Genomic DNA, 16,370 nt, shown 5'->3' with positions numbered 1-16,370 from the left:
TATATATATATATTTTTCATCGTCTTTAACGGTTTTACTCTCCAGATGTGCTCAAAAAATTGTGACTCAACTGGAAGCGTCACCGAGCCCCAGGGACTCGGGCAACGTGTCCAGCTCGACGTCCTCGTCATCGACGAAGTCTACGTCGAAGAGGCCTCAGTCGGCGCCGAAGTTGTCGGTGGTCCAAGAGATACAAAAGTCGAAGAAGGAGAAGGAAAGGGAGAAGGAGCGAGAGAAAGCGGAGAAGGCTCGTCAGAAGGAGGAGGAGAAGGCGGAGAAGACGAGGCAGAAGGAGGCTAAAAAGCTGGCCAAGGAGGAGAAGAAGAGGGCGAAGAAGGAAGCGAAGGCGAGGCGAAAGGAGGCCGAAGAATCCCTCCTTAGGGAGGAAAAGTAGTCTTCGAGTAGTCGAGTAGGGGCGACGAGTAGAAAAATCCGGGACGATCGATGGAAGTCTGAGAAAAAAAGAGAAAAAAAGGATTTCGAATATTGCTAGGATCTCATCGTGCTCGGGGCACGTTCAAGCTGTGTCGTGGACGCGATCGTTATTAAAGAAAGAAAAAAAAAAAAGAAAAAAAAAAAAGAAATCAAAAGATTCACGAGCATTTTGTAATTCTTAGGGTCTAGTTAGTGTTCTTCTCGAGACGCGCGGCCATTTCGATGATTCAAAAGTAGGCGGTGGTGTCTACCGTCTATTGATATAATAATAATAGCGTTTTCATTCCGGAGAGGAAGGGTCTATTTATCGACTATATATATATATACATATTACCGCTTTATTTAAAGAACAATTAGGATAAGACATTTTAACGTTTTATAAAAGGGCGGGTAGAGATGGGTAGTGGATAGTTTCGCGGGACAGCTTGAACCGATGCCAATCCCGAGGGATGTGAGAACGTATAGCGGCGATAGAAAAAAAAAAAAAACGTATATCTAAGAAAACCTAGAAGCGGCCAAACATAGTAACCTGTCATATCGAGTTATCGCGGACTAATAATACTAATCGATAGGAAGACTCGAGAGAAAAGCGTAGCGCTACGTTGCTATTATTTGATTATCGCGTAATCTATATAACCCTTTATCCTGGGCGTTTCCTTTTTGTAGGAACAGTTACCTCGTGACGTTTTGTCGTTACTTTTTTTTATAGGATCATCGTCGATCGTACTACTCGATCACCAACTCGAAATCGGTCATTTCTAGTTGGTTGGTCTACGAACACCACGTTCCAAAAACCTATTTTTCGGATATATCTGCTTCACGGACAATACTTTCGAGTACGTAGTTTGTTGATTCGCAGTTATTAATCTCCCCGCAGTTCGTCACGTTATTTCTAGGAAGAAGGGAAGAAAACTTGAAGTTATTCTTCATTCGACGAATCTCCTCGATCGTGCATCCCGATAATTCTTGTTCCTCCTCCAATCGATACTAAGTCATCGGTGCATATTAGTTAGAAACTGCTGTTAACATTAAAATTCATTTCCGTTGTTCCGTTCTTCGATCCAGGACGATTATCGGAAGAGAATGTCGAAGGCGATGAGAATCATCAGGCGTGAAAAGAAATTTCATTTTATCGAGTACCGATCAAAAAGTATCCATTTATATTTTTCTTTTTTTTTTCTCGTTTTCATCCTTGCCGATCGATTATTATTTCATCCTGTTCCCCTCGCGCATACGTACTCCTGTACACGTACGCGCATACTTGTGAGACGAGTGTATTCACTCGGAGGGAGATAGACGAACGTAATTCACGGTATACGTATACCACGACGATAAGCCTAAGCAAGGATTCGATTGAGAACACGCGGAAGGATGTTTATTCTATAACGGTGGGACAGAGTTTGAAGGGAAAAAAGTAAAAAAGTAAAAAAAAAAAATATAAATAAATAAAAAAAAAAATAAAAAAAAATAAAAGAGAAAAAAAATAATCATAGTACAATACGATAGATAGATACGACGAAAGCAGAGTTTCGAGTGCAGTGCGTGCCTCGTTTATCGACTTCGTGATTACCGTAGATGAGTAGCGTTTTATCGATTCGTTTAAATCCTCTTCTCTCTCTCGAGACAAGGCTCGAGAAGCTTAATTAATCGATCAACTACTTGCAAAACTGTTACCACCCTTTGCCACGTTGCCCTAGGCGCTATTTCAAAGAGTCCTCTTTATCCCGTAACCCTTTCCACTGAGCGGAAGTGATAAATTACTCGTTCGACGGGAAGCGATCCGTGTTTCATGAACTTTACAGTACTCGTAATATTCTCTTTCGATGTTATTCTAATCTCTGGTATTCAAACTACTGATAATTTTAAACTACCAATATCGAAAATGGAAGAAATTGTGCGATCCATGTTCGAAGAAGAATTCGACACTTGACACTTGATCGATTCGATCGTGTCGAAAAGTGTTGAGAAGCCAGCACGGTGACGAATAAGAGTTGGAAATTGGGAAACGTATTAAACGTTATACGTGATATTTCAAGCAGCGCGGGTATAAGAAAGAAGCGAATGAGGGAGGAAAAAGTAGGTTGAATATCACGGAGTATACACGATTCACGGTTACGAGACTAATCCCGCGATTAAACCTCTTTGAAACTGTTCTCGCCCCCCCTGTCCCTGCCCCTACTTTTTCAACCCTTCGGTTCGATGAGCGATACTGGATAAAATGATGCTCGGGGATAGAATTAATAAAATGTTTGATCGATATTCTCGCATTATTATTAGACAGACCGATGGTCTTTTCGTTCTTGACACGGGATACGAGTTACGATTTTGAAATTTCTTCTTTTCTTTTCTTTTTTTTATTTCATCTCTCCAGCTCGATAACAGGCGATAGATGGTTTTTTTGATCGTTGTGAGCCAGCATCGCTCGAGAGCCAAGCTCAAGCAGCCAAAAATCAAAAGCAATTTTTTTACAGCGCGCGACAATGATATATTTACAAAGAGCGACGGGGTGCGAGGAAAAGAGGAAAGAGGGAGGAAGGGAAGCAAGAAACGAGACGAGAAGACTTTCGAAATTTGAAATGATAGGATCAGCAGCAAGTAGAGACAATCTCTCGATGAAGCGAAGAATTCTCGGTTTTTCTTTTTTATTCGTTATTCCGTTCTTCTATCGTTCTCTCTTTTTTTTTTTTTTTTTTTGTATTCCTTCGTAACCTTCAAACGTTGCTCGTCCTCCTCCTAACTTGACCTAATTTACGCACTGCCGGTGATTTTGATTTCTCGAACGATCGAACTTTGCGAGGAATGGCGAGGAATATTAAATCGACATGTCTCCATGAGTCGGATCGTTTTTGATTCGAAGGATAGGCGTTTCATCGTTATCTTTTTTATAAAAAGGAAAAAAAAAAAGAAAAAAAGAAAGGAAAGTGGAGTTCGATCAATTCCTTTCCTTTGATTTCGTTCATTCGCGTGTCATTTTACGTGTTAAATTTTTCTCGCAAAGGAAAAAAAAAAAAAACGGTCGAGAAAGTCTCCAGTTTTCCTCCGTTTCGAACGACGATGGAAGATAACTCTGTCAGATGAATCCATCCGCGCGCGAATAGGAAAATCTCTTTGATTCGTCCGTCGCGGATTGTGATTGCGATGAAAAAGACCCGACAGACGATCTCTTTGTTCGTATCCGAGATAAAAAAATCATCGCGCACATATCAGTAGTGATTAATGCATTTTACTCGGCGTCTTTGCTCCAACTTCATCTACAACGTGAAAATCCGTGTCTGTTCGTCGAGGGACCGGTTTCGTATCTCTTGTCGCGTCGAGCCGATGATGAAGTTAAACTCGAGGACGCTGCCAATTAGCGTGTAACGTAGACTGTCAATTATTACCTGTTACATCGGTTTCCATTCGTAAACGAGCCGAGCATTTCACGTAAGCATGCATCGTAATCGACGGCATTATTCTATTCTGAAGGAGCTCGTGTCGCTCGAGTGCCACTCGAACTCCATTAAGAAAAAGAAGCACGCGCGCTTCTTTCTAGGGTTCGAGGGAACAGTGTCAAGGGAATCTTCACGCGTTCACATTTCGAATCGTTTCGTTGCGTTCGCGAGACTTTCTCGAATCTAACGTGAAAAGAAAAGGAGAGAGAGAGAGAGAGACGAGAGGGAAGCAAGAAAGGAAAGAAAATTTTCGAGAAGATAGATCACAGAAATAAAGCGAGAGAAAGAGAGAGAGAGAGAGAGAGAGAGAGAGAGAGAGAGAGAGAAGGAGAAAAAGAAAATACATGTGTGTGTATGTGAGAGAGAGAGAGAGAGAGAGAATGTGAGTGTTTTCTGCCATCGTAAAGTCAATTTTATCGTGTACGTATGTATATGTATCGTTTCAATAAAAACGGACGCTGCAGGTAGATATTTTTGCTGAGACGATTTCAGCGGACGATTCTTCGATATTACGTGGCCTGAAACTCGAAACGAAAGAGATAGAGAGAAAAGAGAGAAAGGGATAGACTCCTTCAGGTTCAGCGATTTTATTATATCTTTGTCGGATCGTAAGAAATTATATTGCAATATCCTACGATCCGGCTGTAAATCCTGGCCTTCCTGGCGTCACTTCTATGCGTGTACAAGATCATGGTTCGTTCTTAGTTTGCGATCTACTATATCGTACTCGATCGATCTGAAAGCAAGAGGATCGAGAATAATAGAAGATCTGAAATGCTTCGAATAGACGATAGTAGAGATGATGCTGTATAAATGCGGATTAAAGAGATAAATTAAGGATTGTTGAGCTACGAAGATTTTTCGTATAGCATTTGGAAAAATTATTTAAGAAAGGGAAGGCAAACTTATAAATATCTCGAGACACAAAAATTGTTGGCAATAATATTTCAACTAGAAAAAGAGAGAGAAAGTAGTAGTGGATGAGAGAGAGAGAGAGAGAGAGAGAGAGAGAGAGAGAGAGAGAGAGAGAGAGAGAGAGAGATGAATCGTGCGGCGTCTGTAATCGATACAGCGCGACGTGCATGTATCGCGTTCAATACGAGGATAACTTTATTGTACTTTATCGTGTAAGAGAGATTTGTAGAGAGTTTATATTAGGCCAATTGTCACAGTGAGAGTTATACGATAGTGATGTTTTTTTCTCCTTCAGAAGAAATCGTGGCCAACTATTCCAATTCCCTTCCCTTCAAAAGAAGAGAATTTCGCTCCGCTTCGCGTCTGATCCACCATGTTTTAATTCGCTCGTCTTTTATTCTCCCAGTTTTATCATTACCAAGCTTGCGGATCAATCGATGTTCAATAATCGACGAGAAAAATTGGAGAAATAGCATATCCGGGTGAACGAAGCTAAAAGTGCTAAAACTGACCTCGAACAGTCCAAATAGTTGGCCACAATTACAGGCACAAAAGATCGTGTCGCGTTCCAGCATAATACTCGCGTAACAATTTCCTGGATGATCAATTTGTGTGATATGGACAATGAAAGGATCCATCGGAGGATATAATCTCGAGTGCCGATTCAGAACGTATTCTCGTAATTTTCAATGATTTTATTTCGTTCCAAGGTACCTGTTCTTGGCCAAATATTAACGAAATTGTGTTAATTAACGTTAAGAGGAAACATAATTTGTTTGTTTAGTAGATGATTTTTTTTTATTTTAATCGAAAGTTGCATCGAGAAGCAAGTTTCGCGTTGAAAAAAATCAAAATTTATAAACTTATTTAATTGTAGGAATTGATGGATTAAGATGATAATATATTAGCATAATGGAACTTGCTCTTTTGATGAATCTTTAAAAAAATATTCTTTTGAACGCGTGAAGACAAATCATTTTTTATATTTTCTTTTTACTATATGTTTTTTTTTTTTTTAATCAAATTAAATGTTCAAGGTAAAAAACAGGTTCAAATGGAGAAAATTTTTCGAATGATAGATTTTATCAATTCTATTTTTTTTTAATTTCGTTCAAAACGTCAGACATGCGAAAAGAAAAGAAAAATAATTCTTCAGAGATTGTATTACGCGATGTGTTACGAACAGACGATAAATATGAACAAAAATCAAATAAAACGTTACAGTGAATGTTAGTTAATCCAGTTTAATTTTTTCATCCAATCAACCTATGAAAATATCCAAAAATAAAAAAAATAAGAAATAAAACAGAATTCTTCCTTATCGATTTGATACAATATGTTTCATAATAGAGAGCGTTACGATCCATCATAAAAACTAGATGATATAATATATTCTATCTAGTCATGCTCAGCATGTAATAACGTATAATAACACTTATACGTAATTATAAAATACGCCGTTAAAAATCAGTGTAATATTTCATTATGTTAAAAACAAAATTCACCGTATTATACATCAGCTTTTCTCTTGTTGGAATTATTGTTGCCACGTTGAAAGAAGGTTTGAAAACATTGAAAATTAAATTTTATTAATTCGTGCACATTTTATGATTATCAGCAATCAGCGAAACAACTGATTCCTCCAATGATGATATAGCATAAATAATATTTTCTCTCTTATACTCTCTGTATTTCCTTTCATTGATCTTGCCGAAGTATTCATATCTAATCATTTCCACGAACAAATATCACAATTATAATACTTCATTCAAAATATGAATTTATATTTATACAACTATCATGTCTGTCCTATTTATTTATCATTATGCAAAGTACATGTACTGCGTATGTGCCACGTGAACAAATCCAAAAGACGGAGATTCAATTATTTAATCAAAATTTTTTTTCTTATCCAGACATTCAATATTGGCGGGAATTGGCTAATGAAGAATTGGAAGAAGCTCTATTGTACAAATGGAATACGAATAAAGCAAAGAACGTGATCGTCTTTGTAGGTGATGGCATGAGTCCTGACACCATAACCGCCAGTAGAATATACCGTGCTGGCGAGAGCAGTCGTTTGGCTTGGGAAAATTTTCCTCACATAGGCATTCTTAAGGTCTTCATTCCTATTAATCTTCTAAAAACGATTACTGAAAAGATAACTAATATTAACTTTTAATAAAATAGACGTACAATACTAACAAGCAAGTACCAGATTCAGCTTCAACGGCAACTGCTTTGTTTGGTGGAGTAAAAACGAATTTTGATCTAGTTGGACTAGATGCAAATGTAGAGCTAAACAATTGCTCTGAGAGTTTGAAAACAGATTATCATGTGGATTCTATTATTTCATGGGCACAGACTATTGGTAAAGACACAGGTAAGAATAAATTGTAGTAAGAATAAATTGAATAAAAATAAATAAGAATCTTTTCTACAAGAATAAGAATTCAAATTATGACTTTATAGGATTTGTGACGACTACCAGGGTGACCCATGCAACTCCAGCACCTTTGTATGCACACAGTGCGAACAGGCGATGGGAATGCGAGTCGAAAATGCCGAAGACTGCTGAAAAATGCAAAGACATTGCCAGACAATTGGTGGAAGATCTGCCAGGAAGAAATATCAAGGCAAACTATAATATATCCTGATTGTTCAGTAGAATGTTTCGCATCAATTTGAGAGATTGTTAAGTACATCATCTTTCATCTTTTGTTAAACATGTTAATTCAATTGCATGAAACATTCGAAATCAATAGAATATGATAAAAAATGTTAATTGATGTTATCTTTGTAACTTTGTATTTTTGAATTAGGTAATTATGGGAGGTGGTAGACAAATGCTCAAGACCAATGCTATAGGTACTGAATATGATCCTATAGACGAATGGGCTGGTCACAGACAGGATGGTAAAGATTTAATCGAGGAGTGGAAACGAGACAAATCCTCTAGAGGATTGGCCTTCACTGTTGTTCAAAATAACGAAGAATTATCTCGCGTAAACATTGATAAAATCGATTACTTGTTGGGAATTTTTGCAAATGGTCATATTAGTATGGACTGGAATAGAAAAAAAGGTCCCAAAGGGCAGCCGAGTCTCGAAGACATGACTGTGACGGCATTGAAAATTTTACAGAAATCGAAAAATGGTTATCTTCTTGTGGTATGATTTTCATTTTACTAAATGAGAACATCTTGTATTAATTGAATATATAAAGTAGTAATTTTTAGGTTGAGGGAGGACTTATTGATTTTGCTCATCATCGTGGTCATGCTGCACAAGCATTATTAGAAACTGTTAGATTCTCAGACGCCATTAATGCAACTTTAAAGATGATCAATACGCAAGACACACTTGTTATCGTAACCAGTGATCATACGCATTCGATGATTTTTAATGGATATAGCGATAGAGGTTCACATATTCTAGGTACACGATTTTTATGATGATATATGTTTTAAATTAAACGTAATGAATTGAGAATTATGCAAATATAATTGTAATTTATATTGCAGGCATAGCCCAGAAATCTAAAATCGACGGAATCCCATATACTACGTTGAGTTACAGCACAGGTGGACCGAATAATATGGCGTATACAGTTAATAATTCTAATTCTGTTAGGAAGGATCCTTCTAAAGAAAATACAACAGAATTCACGTATAGTCAACAGGCAACTATTATATCGGATGAAGCTTATCATGGTGGCGGTGACGTAGCTATCTATGCTATAGGTACATACATATTTCGATGATTCATTCTTCACAATAATCAACTTGAGAAATTTAAGTTTAAACAAATATTTATCTTTTAGGTCCATACGCTCACTTATTTCATAGTGTACATGAACAAAGCTATGTTGCACTTGTGATTGCACACGCTATGAAATTAAAGTCGAATATGAAATTAAAGTCGGATATGAAATTAAAGTCTGAAAACAACGCTGGAAAACACTATAGTAATATGATCAATGTTTTCATGTATTGTTGCTTGTTTCTTTTAGTGTTATTTCATTGACAAGGTAAAAATAGATAGATCATAAATTGTACAGTATTAAAAAAAAAGACAATATATTCAGATTGTGTAAGGCTAACATGTATATTTTAAAAAAAAAGATCAAAGTTACATATTTCCTTATCATACTTAAGTAAATGGGACAACAAATGGCTATGAAAAATACACTTGGGTCCACTTAATCACAGATTAGCCTAACTCGCTCAGTGGACGTGCTAAGTCTTTCCAAAGAAAGATAATTATATTATATATCTTATGATATAGAATAAATCATTTTCTTCTCGCATATTTATATGTATATATTTTTTTTCATCACGCGTCTAATTTTTTTTATATATATACAAGTTAAAACGATTTTCAGTCTTTTTTTGCTATAGACAATGATTTGCAATACGCTATCCAGGTAACTCGTAAATTGCACTTCATATTATACACAGCGTTAACTAACACGATGATATAATATTGACAATAATTCTTAGAATTATTTTGAAAAAGGCAAAAATATAAAATAACAGAAGGATTACGATTTATGCCAGTGTTGATAAAAATTTATCGTATGAATTTTTAAGACCTATTTATAAAAAAAAAGCACATCATTACCTTCTATCTTCTACACGTCGCAACAACGAGCATACGATTACGTGTATCAGTCCGATAAATGACGAAGTACAAAAAAAAAAGAATATTATGAAATTTCCGAACCGACGGGATCGATCGATCGTGATCCTAAAGTAACTACGAAGCTTTCGATGATGAAAACATGATTATCATGTACATATATTGGAAAAAGAGAGACGGGTATGAATGAATATGGACGAAACTGATTCATACGATATACAAGACCACATAATAAGTAAAGCCCTACCTGGTATCGCATCGCTTAAGTATAATCAAATACGAAAATGAAGAACGGTAAATTAGGCAAAGACTCTCAATACTCTCAGGTCTATTATCTATCCAATGGACAGTCTGATCATATAGTAATAGTTTAGATAAGCGGGCACAAAATGCAATCATTCCGCTTTAATTATCTTGCGACATCTACGTCTAGACGATCTCGTCGATTCGATATCGTGAAAGAGAACTTTGAACGAGATGTAGGCGAGAAACAATAAGGCTGATATTAGGAAAATAAAACCAGGCGTATACTTTCCAAATATCATCAGACAGAATAGTCCGACCAGCTGTGAGAACAAAAACAAAGGGGCAAAGTATACGCCTAGGGTCAAGATCAGCCGATTATTTTGTTTGCGCTTCAATTGCCTTGTAGTTCGGAATCTCGCCGTAAATTTGCAAGATTCGGGAGTCTTTGGTGGCTCGGATGCTTGAAATTCGCTTGAACGAATACCGCAGAGCAATGATCGCCGAAAACTTTTGTATATCAAAAAGATCCTCGTTGTGACTATTTGAAGAAACTGGCCGAGACAATTATGCACTTTACGGGCGATTGGATGCGATTTCGAGTTGTCGAAGGAGTATAGCAAATAAGGCAATAAATTCAAGTTTTGACAACAGTGGCGAATTTTCTGCATAGAAGCGTGACGAAATAGCATCGGTGGTTCGCTGTAACTTCCATCTGTGAAAAAAAAATGATAATCGATTTAATAATTTATAGAAAATAATCGATCAATAATTGGAAAATATAATTTCATTTTATCTTATTTATCTTCAATTATGGATAGAACGAAGATTTCTTACCTTTTAGCATATTGGACACACGTCGAACAAAAGTCGGTTTTCCGACAACGTCTTCTGTCTCGACCATTCCCGATACTTTAGTCATACTGCTTATTGTATTTGAAACAATGATCGTATATACTCCGGATATTCTTCCTTAAACTCTTCAATATAACGAGTATATTAACAGTTACACTTGATTACGATTGCTTTCCTCTGAAAAAAAAAATAATTTTACCACCATTTCATTTATTCTTTACAGAGATATAAACACAATTTTTGTGAGAAAATATCTGATTTCGTGAATGAAAGATTGCAATTGACAAAGACACGATACCTCTTTTCTTGGACAATTAAATTCATTCGAGACGAAGATACGTTTCGATCAACACTGAACAGATCTTCGACTTTTCGCGTTATACGAAGCGTTAAGTGAAAAGAAAAAGAGAAATGCGACGGTGTGATAGCCCTCACGACCCGAGATTAAAATTTACTGTGCTTTTTTACAAAATCTCTCCACAATATCGTAACCAATCGAATCGTTTATTTTTCTGTTAACGCCCTGCCAGGCTAACTTGGACTGATCAGTCGGAATCTCAAAATGGAAAGGCGCGAAAAATAACATACACCGTAGCCGAACGATGCACGAGTTTTCAACGACACGAACGTTATGATATGCTGGCGAACTGTCACTTGATCATAATATACTCTCCAGGCGCGCTTATCCACCTCCCACCCCTGATCATTATTACTCTGACTACGCAAATTATTAAACGTTTCGTAGATATAGAATTGGCGAATGCAAGGGGAATTTCTACAAATGTTTAACTGTACAAAAATTGTTCAAAACTAACACAGAAGTTTCACATTAATGATCACATTATCACAATGTAACCTTGAATGTATGATCGCCAGTGAATGAGTTTATCAAATTCGATACGTTATACGTAAATTTTAAATTTTCTCGACGGTTGACGATGTTACGAAGTTAACTGATACGACGAAAAAAAAAATAAAGAAAGTAAAAAAATCTCGTAAATTGATCCCTTACATAGTGTTACCGCATCGCGGACCTATGTATCTAATTAGATACAACGGAAGCGGTGCGATTGCCGACTGGCCATGAGACTAATTGATCGCTCGAATTATCGTTGCGCCTGGTCAAGGGAATTGAGTAGAATTAAATTGAACGCTCGTTGAAAAATTCTGCGACTTTATTGACTCACCTCAGTTACTGTGGCCGGCATGCACGCTTCACTGAATTAAATGCTCGTACCGTTGTCAGTATTCATACAATCAACTCCGTTTACCTTTTATACCTTGTTTGAAATCGTTTAACTATATTTCTTGTAGAAATTAAAGACGATGGGAAATTCGCGAGATGTATACATTATTTGATAAATCTCAATTATCACTCGAGAGATCAACAAAGAGTAACTCGAATTCTGATACAACACGCAAATCTCTTTGTCAGAAGATAGAGACTGAACTCACGATCAGTCTCTTCGTTCGTCTGCGACAAAACACAAACAACGACTGTGGTTAACTGTCGAAACGGCACGTTAAAGCTGGCACGAGTGGCGACCTCACGTTTCCTAGGAGCCTTTCCATACCGACCAGCCGATTGGTCATCCGCTCGAGTTTCAAGGGTATTCCGACCAATTGGCATACGTCTACGAGGTACTTACTGGTAGCGCAGCTGCGAAGGAAGGAAAGGGCCAATTAACGGAAACGCGAGAACAGTCACGTATATTTTGACATGAGGCTTCCTCATGATATTTCGAAATTACATGGGTCCTACGACCTCGAGAGAGAGGTTAGTCAATAATAACTTTTGTATTGTAACATTTGTATAGGTATGTCAGGGTGAAAGAATAGATTAGTATATACGAATACCCTTAATCTCGATGAGATATCGATGTGATACGATTTTGGATTTTTAGATACGCTTTTAAGAAATTTACTGTAGACGAATAGATTGTTATATTGTTACATATGTACAGAACAGGTAAGACTCTTTTGAGGTTTCTCTGAATAAGAAAAAAAACGTGAAACAGCCACGTGATTTAATCGAATAACGAAATTATATCAATGATAAGAAAATTTTAACTGTTTCATTGAGACGAAAACGTGATTCGAATTAAACTATGATAGTGATGAAAACGATTCAGCTTAGCACGTGTTCTCATGAGTGAAAATCATGGATTGATCCGTGGCCAGCAAATTTAATTTATATTAGTGTATCAGTGTAGTTTTTGAGCAGTACAAAGTTCGCAAGAAATTTTTTTGAAATTTTAATGAAATATTGAAATGTTTCCATGTAAGTATTCATATCAGCGTCATTTAGATTCCAAATAGAATAATGTTAGCATTATCTAAAATCATTTAAGAAACTAGTTCAATTCTATCATCAAAAAAGAATCACGCAGCCGCTTTGCTCTTTTTCCTTGAACAAGCTTAACATACGGATAGACGATACTAGAAGCTTTTCAAGTGCTATACGCTCACTTTTATCGTGATTCTTTAATATTAATAAACTGATCAATATTCAAAATAAAAAAAAATAACCTGATTGAGAATATATTTTATCATTATCGAGAGTGTATTGTACATTGATTATTACTCAATAATTATTACTCGTTAATTATTTAATGGTAAAGGAAAAAAAAATAAAACGAGGAAATATTTTAACGCACAATCCTATTCGATTTTCAGGTGAATATCATGAGCATTGATGAATATAAATTTTATGCAACGTTTTATTGATTTATGACGTACGAGCAAAAGACTGGGTAGACGATACGAGAAAAACGTATGGGTTACTATACATAGGATTGAAAACCGCGAAACATCTATTCACAGTTTGTGTTCACGCGATGCTCGCGTGGTTACCAGTTCGATGTTTGAAAAATCCTAAAAATCCTATCATTTTCTAATTTCCTAGCGTGCAATCTTGAGTGAACGTTGGTCCATTGATTAGAGGTTCCGGTGACACTCGGACTTCTCTTATCTTCGCCTTTTTCCATCGTGTACTCACTATCGAAATACTCAAGTGAGCGAAAAAATTACACTGCATGCAAAAAAAAAAAATGATTTCCATTGCTATTCCTTAAATTTGTTAAACATAATTAATCTGTCACCATGATGCATCGAGAATTAATGATTTACCGGATAGAAAAAAAACATGAAACAAGAAATTCGTATTGGATTGCGAATAAGGTAAGAATATATATTTTTTTTTAATTATATTTCTTTTCATGTATTGAAGTTAAATCAAAAAGCGATAATTAATTGATAGTAAAGAATGTTATTATTATATTCTCGTTCTAAAAAAAAAAAAAAAGAAACTAAATTTTGAATTTGATAAAAAAAAAAAATATTAGAATGTGGCGAATAATTTTTCAATCAATGTCAAACTGTTCTTCCTTAGAATTTCACAATTAATGGATATCAAGGAGTCAACAATCACGGTGCCGACATTCGCAAGTTTCAGAAATTTTGTGGATTTGGATCGCGTCACGCTAGACAAAATAAAATTATGTAATTCATTACAGACGCTGTCTGCCTATTTTGACCTTTCCGAGTAATAGATATAAACTTCGAGAATCTAAATATAATAACCAGAAAACAATCATCGTATAATTATCTTGTTGATATCTGTGGCATACATGAAAATCAAAGAATTAATCATTGTTTTGTCACCAATTCGCTTTTTTTTTTAGTCTTATCTTTTTTTTAATAGCTATCGTCTGCATTAATCCGTCGGTCATTTATTATCAGGAATTTATTAAAAAACATCGAAACAAAGAATAAGGATTATTCATATGATGGATTAAGTTTCTTGTTTTTCTTTTTAAATAATAGAAATGATAAGATGCAAAACAAGTAAAATTGGTTTGAAAATGAAAAGAAGAACTTTGGTAAATTTTTTTAACTCTAAATAATTTAAAAGAATTTGTATTCCGTCCGTTTTTGGAATAATAATTTATCATTATGTTGTGCTCATAGTTGCTATTATGATAATCTCATTGGCAAATATGATAATCGCAATTTTTTTTTAAACTACAAATCTGCATTACGTAAAATTTTGATATATTAACATCGCTTGATGGTATGTGTTTTTAAGTAAATATTAATATAATTTTTTATATTAATTAGATACTTTTTTTTCAGTGATATTTCGACGAAATATTTTGACTGAATATTGAATAAAACATTCAAAGAAAAGATAATGAAAACAAATGGAAAATGATAATTTATATGATTCGCACAGATTCAATCGGTGCAGTGAAGAATTAAATATATACGATTGACTCATAGAACGAATTATCGAATCGAAATAGATATATTCGTATATTTATGTTCCGTATGATATAATTGATATAATTAATATGATTAATATGATTAATACGATATAATTTCCTAAATAATAATTATAAAATGCTATGTCAAAGTCTCGTGCATAAAACGTGATTTTTAAATAAATATTTTTCCATTTATGAAAAATAAAAATATGAATTTATATTTGTTCCGTTAGTTGCTTTATATCGAATTTCCAAGAATCTTTTCAAGATTTTTTCTTTCATATCGTCATTCGTCTCAAATTCACATTAAATTTGCATCAACCTGTGCATCATTTTGTACGCTATTCACATGCGTTATGAAGGACGAATGGAGAAGAGGAGAATGGATAAAATTACGCAAACGATTGGAAAATATTGTACGAAAGTTAGCAAAATTTCGTCAAAAAGTCATCGATTATTTAATTTAAAAAAAAATTAAAAGAGAGAGAAAGAGAATTGCAATCATTCTATTAGTTTTAATTTTCGTTCGAAAACGATAACCTTTTTTTAAATAGAGCAATTCGTGAAGATTACATCAGATTTTTGGCACGTGTTAGTAACATATATATCCTCCCAGTTCTTATCATGGATTTAATTAATTGCGTCGTCGGTGTCGCTATCTGGTCTGAACTTGTAGACTCTTATTGCACTGTACTCGTTACCTTACGACCATAAATGCTGCCAGATGTAGACTTTGTATAGGTGAGAATGCGGGTACACTGTTACGAAAATAAAGAAGAGTCATTGTCCCGTATTTTATACGCAATTGAGACAGATGTAAAAAAGTGATTGAAGCACGGAAGAAAAGATTAATAAGAAACATAAAATATTAAAATAAAAAACATATAATATTATTTTAAATTTATGTTTAAATATTGCTAAAAAATATTAAAATTTTCAAAAATCTCCAAAAATGGAAGATTATAATAAAACAATGGAAACAAAAAAGATAACTATTAAATAATTTCTAAATAATTTCTAAACTGTACAATTTTACAATATCCTTAAAATTTAGGAAACTTTATCTAGCTATTAAATAAGCTATTAAATAACATTAACAAAAGGAATTCAAGACAAAGGAGGATCTATATATTTTCAAACATTTATACCTGTATAATCGAATATTGTAAATTTTAAAGTAATTTTAAAGTAAATTTTACAACACAACTTTTATTATACTCGACTAATTTTCAAGTGCGTAATAAAAATTTCAATAGTCCGATTTTATTGTCGGATTTTGAACAAAGAATTTTCCAACATTGTACCGGTAAAAGGCAAGGTCTTCTTTTTATCTGGACAAAGACCAAAGACCGGGACTTGTCTTCACCATATAAATTCGAAGGTCTATCGATGGATGGAATCTTTTCGAAGAATGAAGCAGCTACACCTACATCTTATCGAATAAGTATCGAGTAATTTTTCTAAATAGGATGAGTCTAATATTTATCTTTCATGGGAGAAACGACTAGGTGTCCAATCATTTTTCCGTTTACTCAGAATAATTCTTCGGTTTGGAATTATCCACTTCTCGCGATCATGGCTGCCCG

General features: G+C 34.9%; 3 protein-coding genes across 8 annotated transcripts in view; 2 read left to right on the top strand and 1 right to left on the bottom strand.

Moving 5' to 3' along the window:
* Positions 1 to 6,019, top strand: part of LOC108000998 (uncharacterized) — a 36,109-nt gene extending 30,090 nt beyond the window's left edge. For all 5 annotated transcript variants that reach the window (XM_017061768.3, XM_062084696.1, XM_017061769.3 and 2 more), the window contains one exon: positions 46 to 6,019. In XM_017061768.3, the coding sequence (XP_016917257.1) occupies positions 46 to 394 (349 nt within the window). In that variant the 3' untranslated portion in view covers positions 395 to 6,019. The remainder of the gene's footprint in view (positions 1 to 45) is intronic.
* A 152-nt stretch (positions 6,020 to 6,171) lies between these two features.
* On the top strand, positions 6,172 to 8,882 carry LOC108001000 (alkaline phosphatase-like). Its single transcript, XM_017061772.3, has 8 exons — positions 6,172 to 6,342; positions 6,698 to 6,900; positions 6,972 to 7,164; positions 7,254 to 7,417; positions 7,604 to 7,951; positions 8,020 to 8,218; positions 8,305 to 8,523; positions 8,604 to 8,882. The coding sequence occupies exons 1-8, from the start codon at positions 6,267 to 6,269 to the stop codon at positions 8,804 to 8,806; spliced, it is 1,605 nt and encodes a 534-aa protein (XP_016917261.2). The 5' UTR covers positions 6,172 to 6,266; the 3' UTR covers positions 8,807 to 8,882.
* On the bottom strand, positions 8,863 to 12,755 carry LOC108001001 (uncharacterized). 2 transcript variants are annotated; one of them, XM_017061773.2, is made up of 3 exons: positions 11,707 to 12,755; positions 10,502 to 10,696; positions 8,863 to 10,379 (listed from the first exon to the last, which is right to left on the bottom strand). In XM_017061773.2, the coding sequence occupies exons 2-3, from the start codon at positions 10,584 to 10,586 to the stop codon at positions 9,817 to 9,819; spliced, it is 648 nt and encodes a 215-aa protein (XP_016917262.1). In that variant the 5' UTR covers positions 10,587 to 10,696; positions 11,707 to 12,755; the 3' UTR covers positions 8,863 to 9,816. The 2 variants fall into 2 exon arrangements, with proteins under 2 accessions (XP_016917262.1, XP_016917263.1); XM_017061774.3 differs by lacking the exon at positions 11,707 to 12,755 and adding an exon at positions 10,818 to 11,684.
* Positions 12,756 to 16,370: the final 3,615 nt, after the last annotated feature.

This window comes from Apis cerana, linkage group LG14 (genome assembly GCF_029169275.1).
Source record: "Apis cerana isolate GH-2021 linkage group LG14, AcerK_1.0, whole genome shotgun sequence".
NCBI classification, from domain to species: Eukaryota; Metazoa; Arthropoda; class Insecta; order Hymenoptera; family Apidae; genus Apis; species Apis cerana.
Note: the sequence above shows the minus strand (reverse complement) of the source record. Positions and strands in the feature narration are given on the sequence as shown.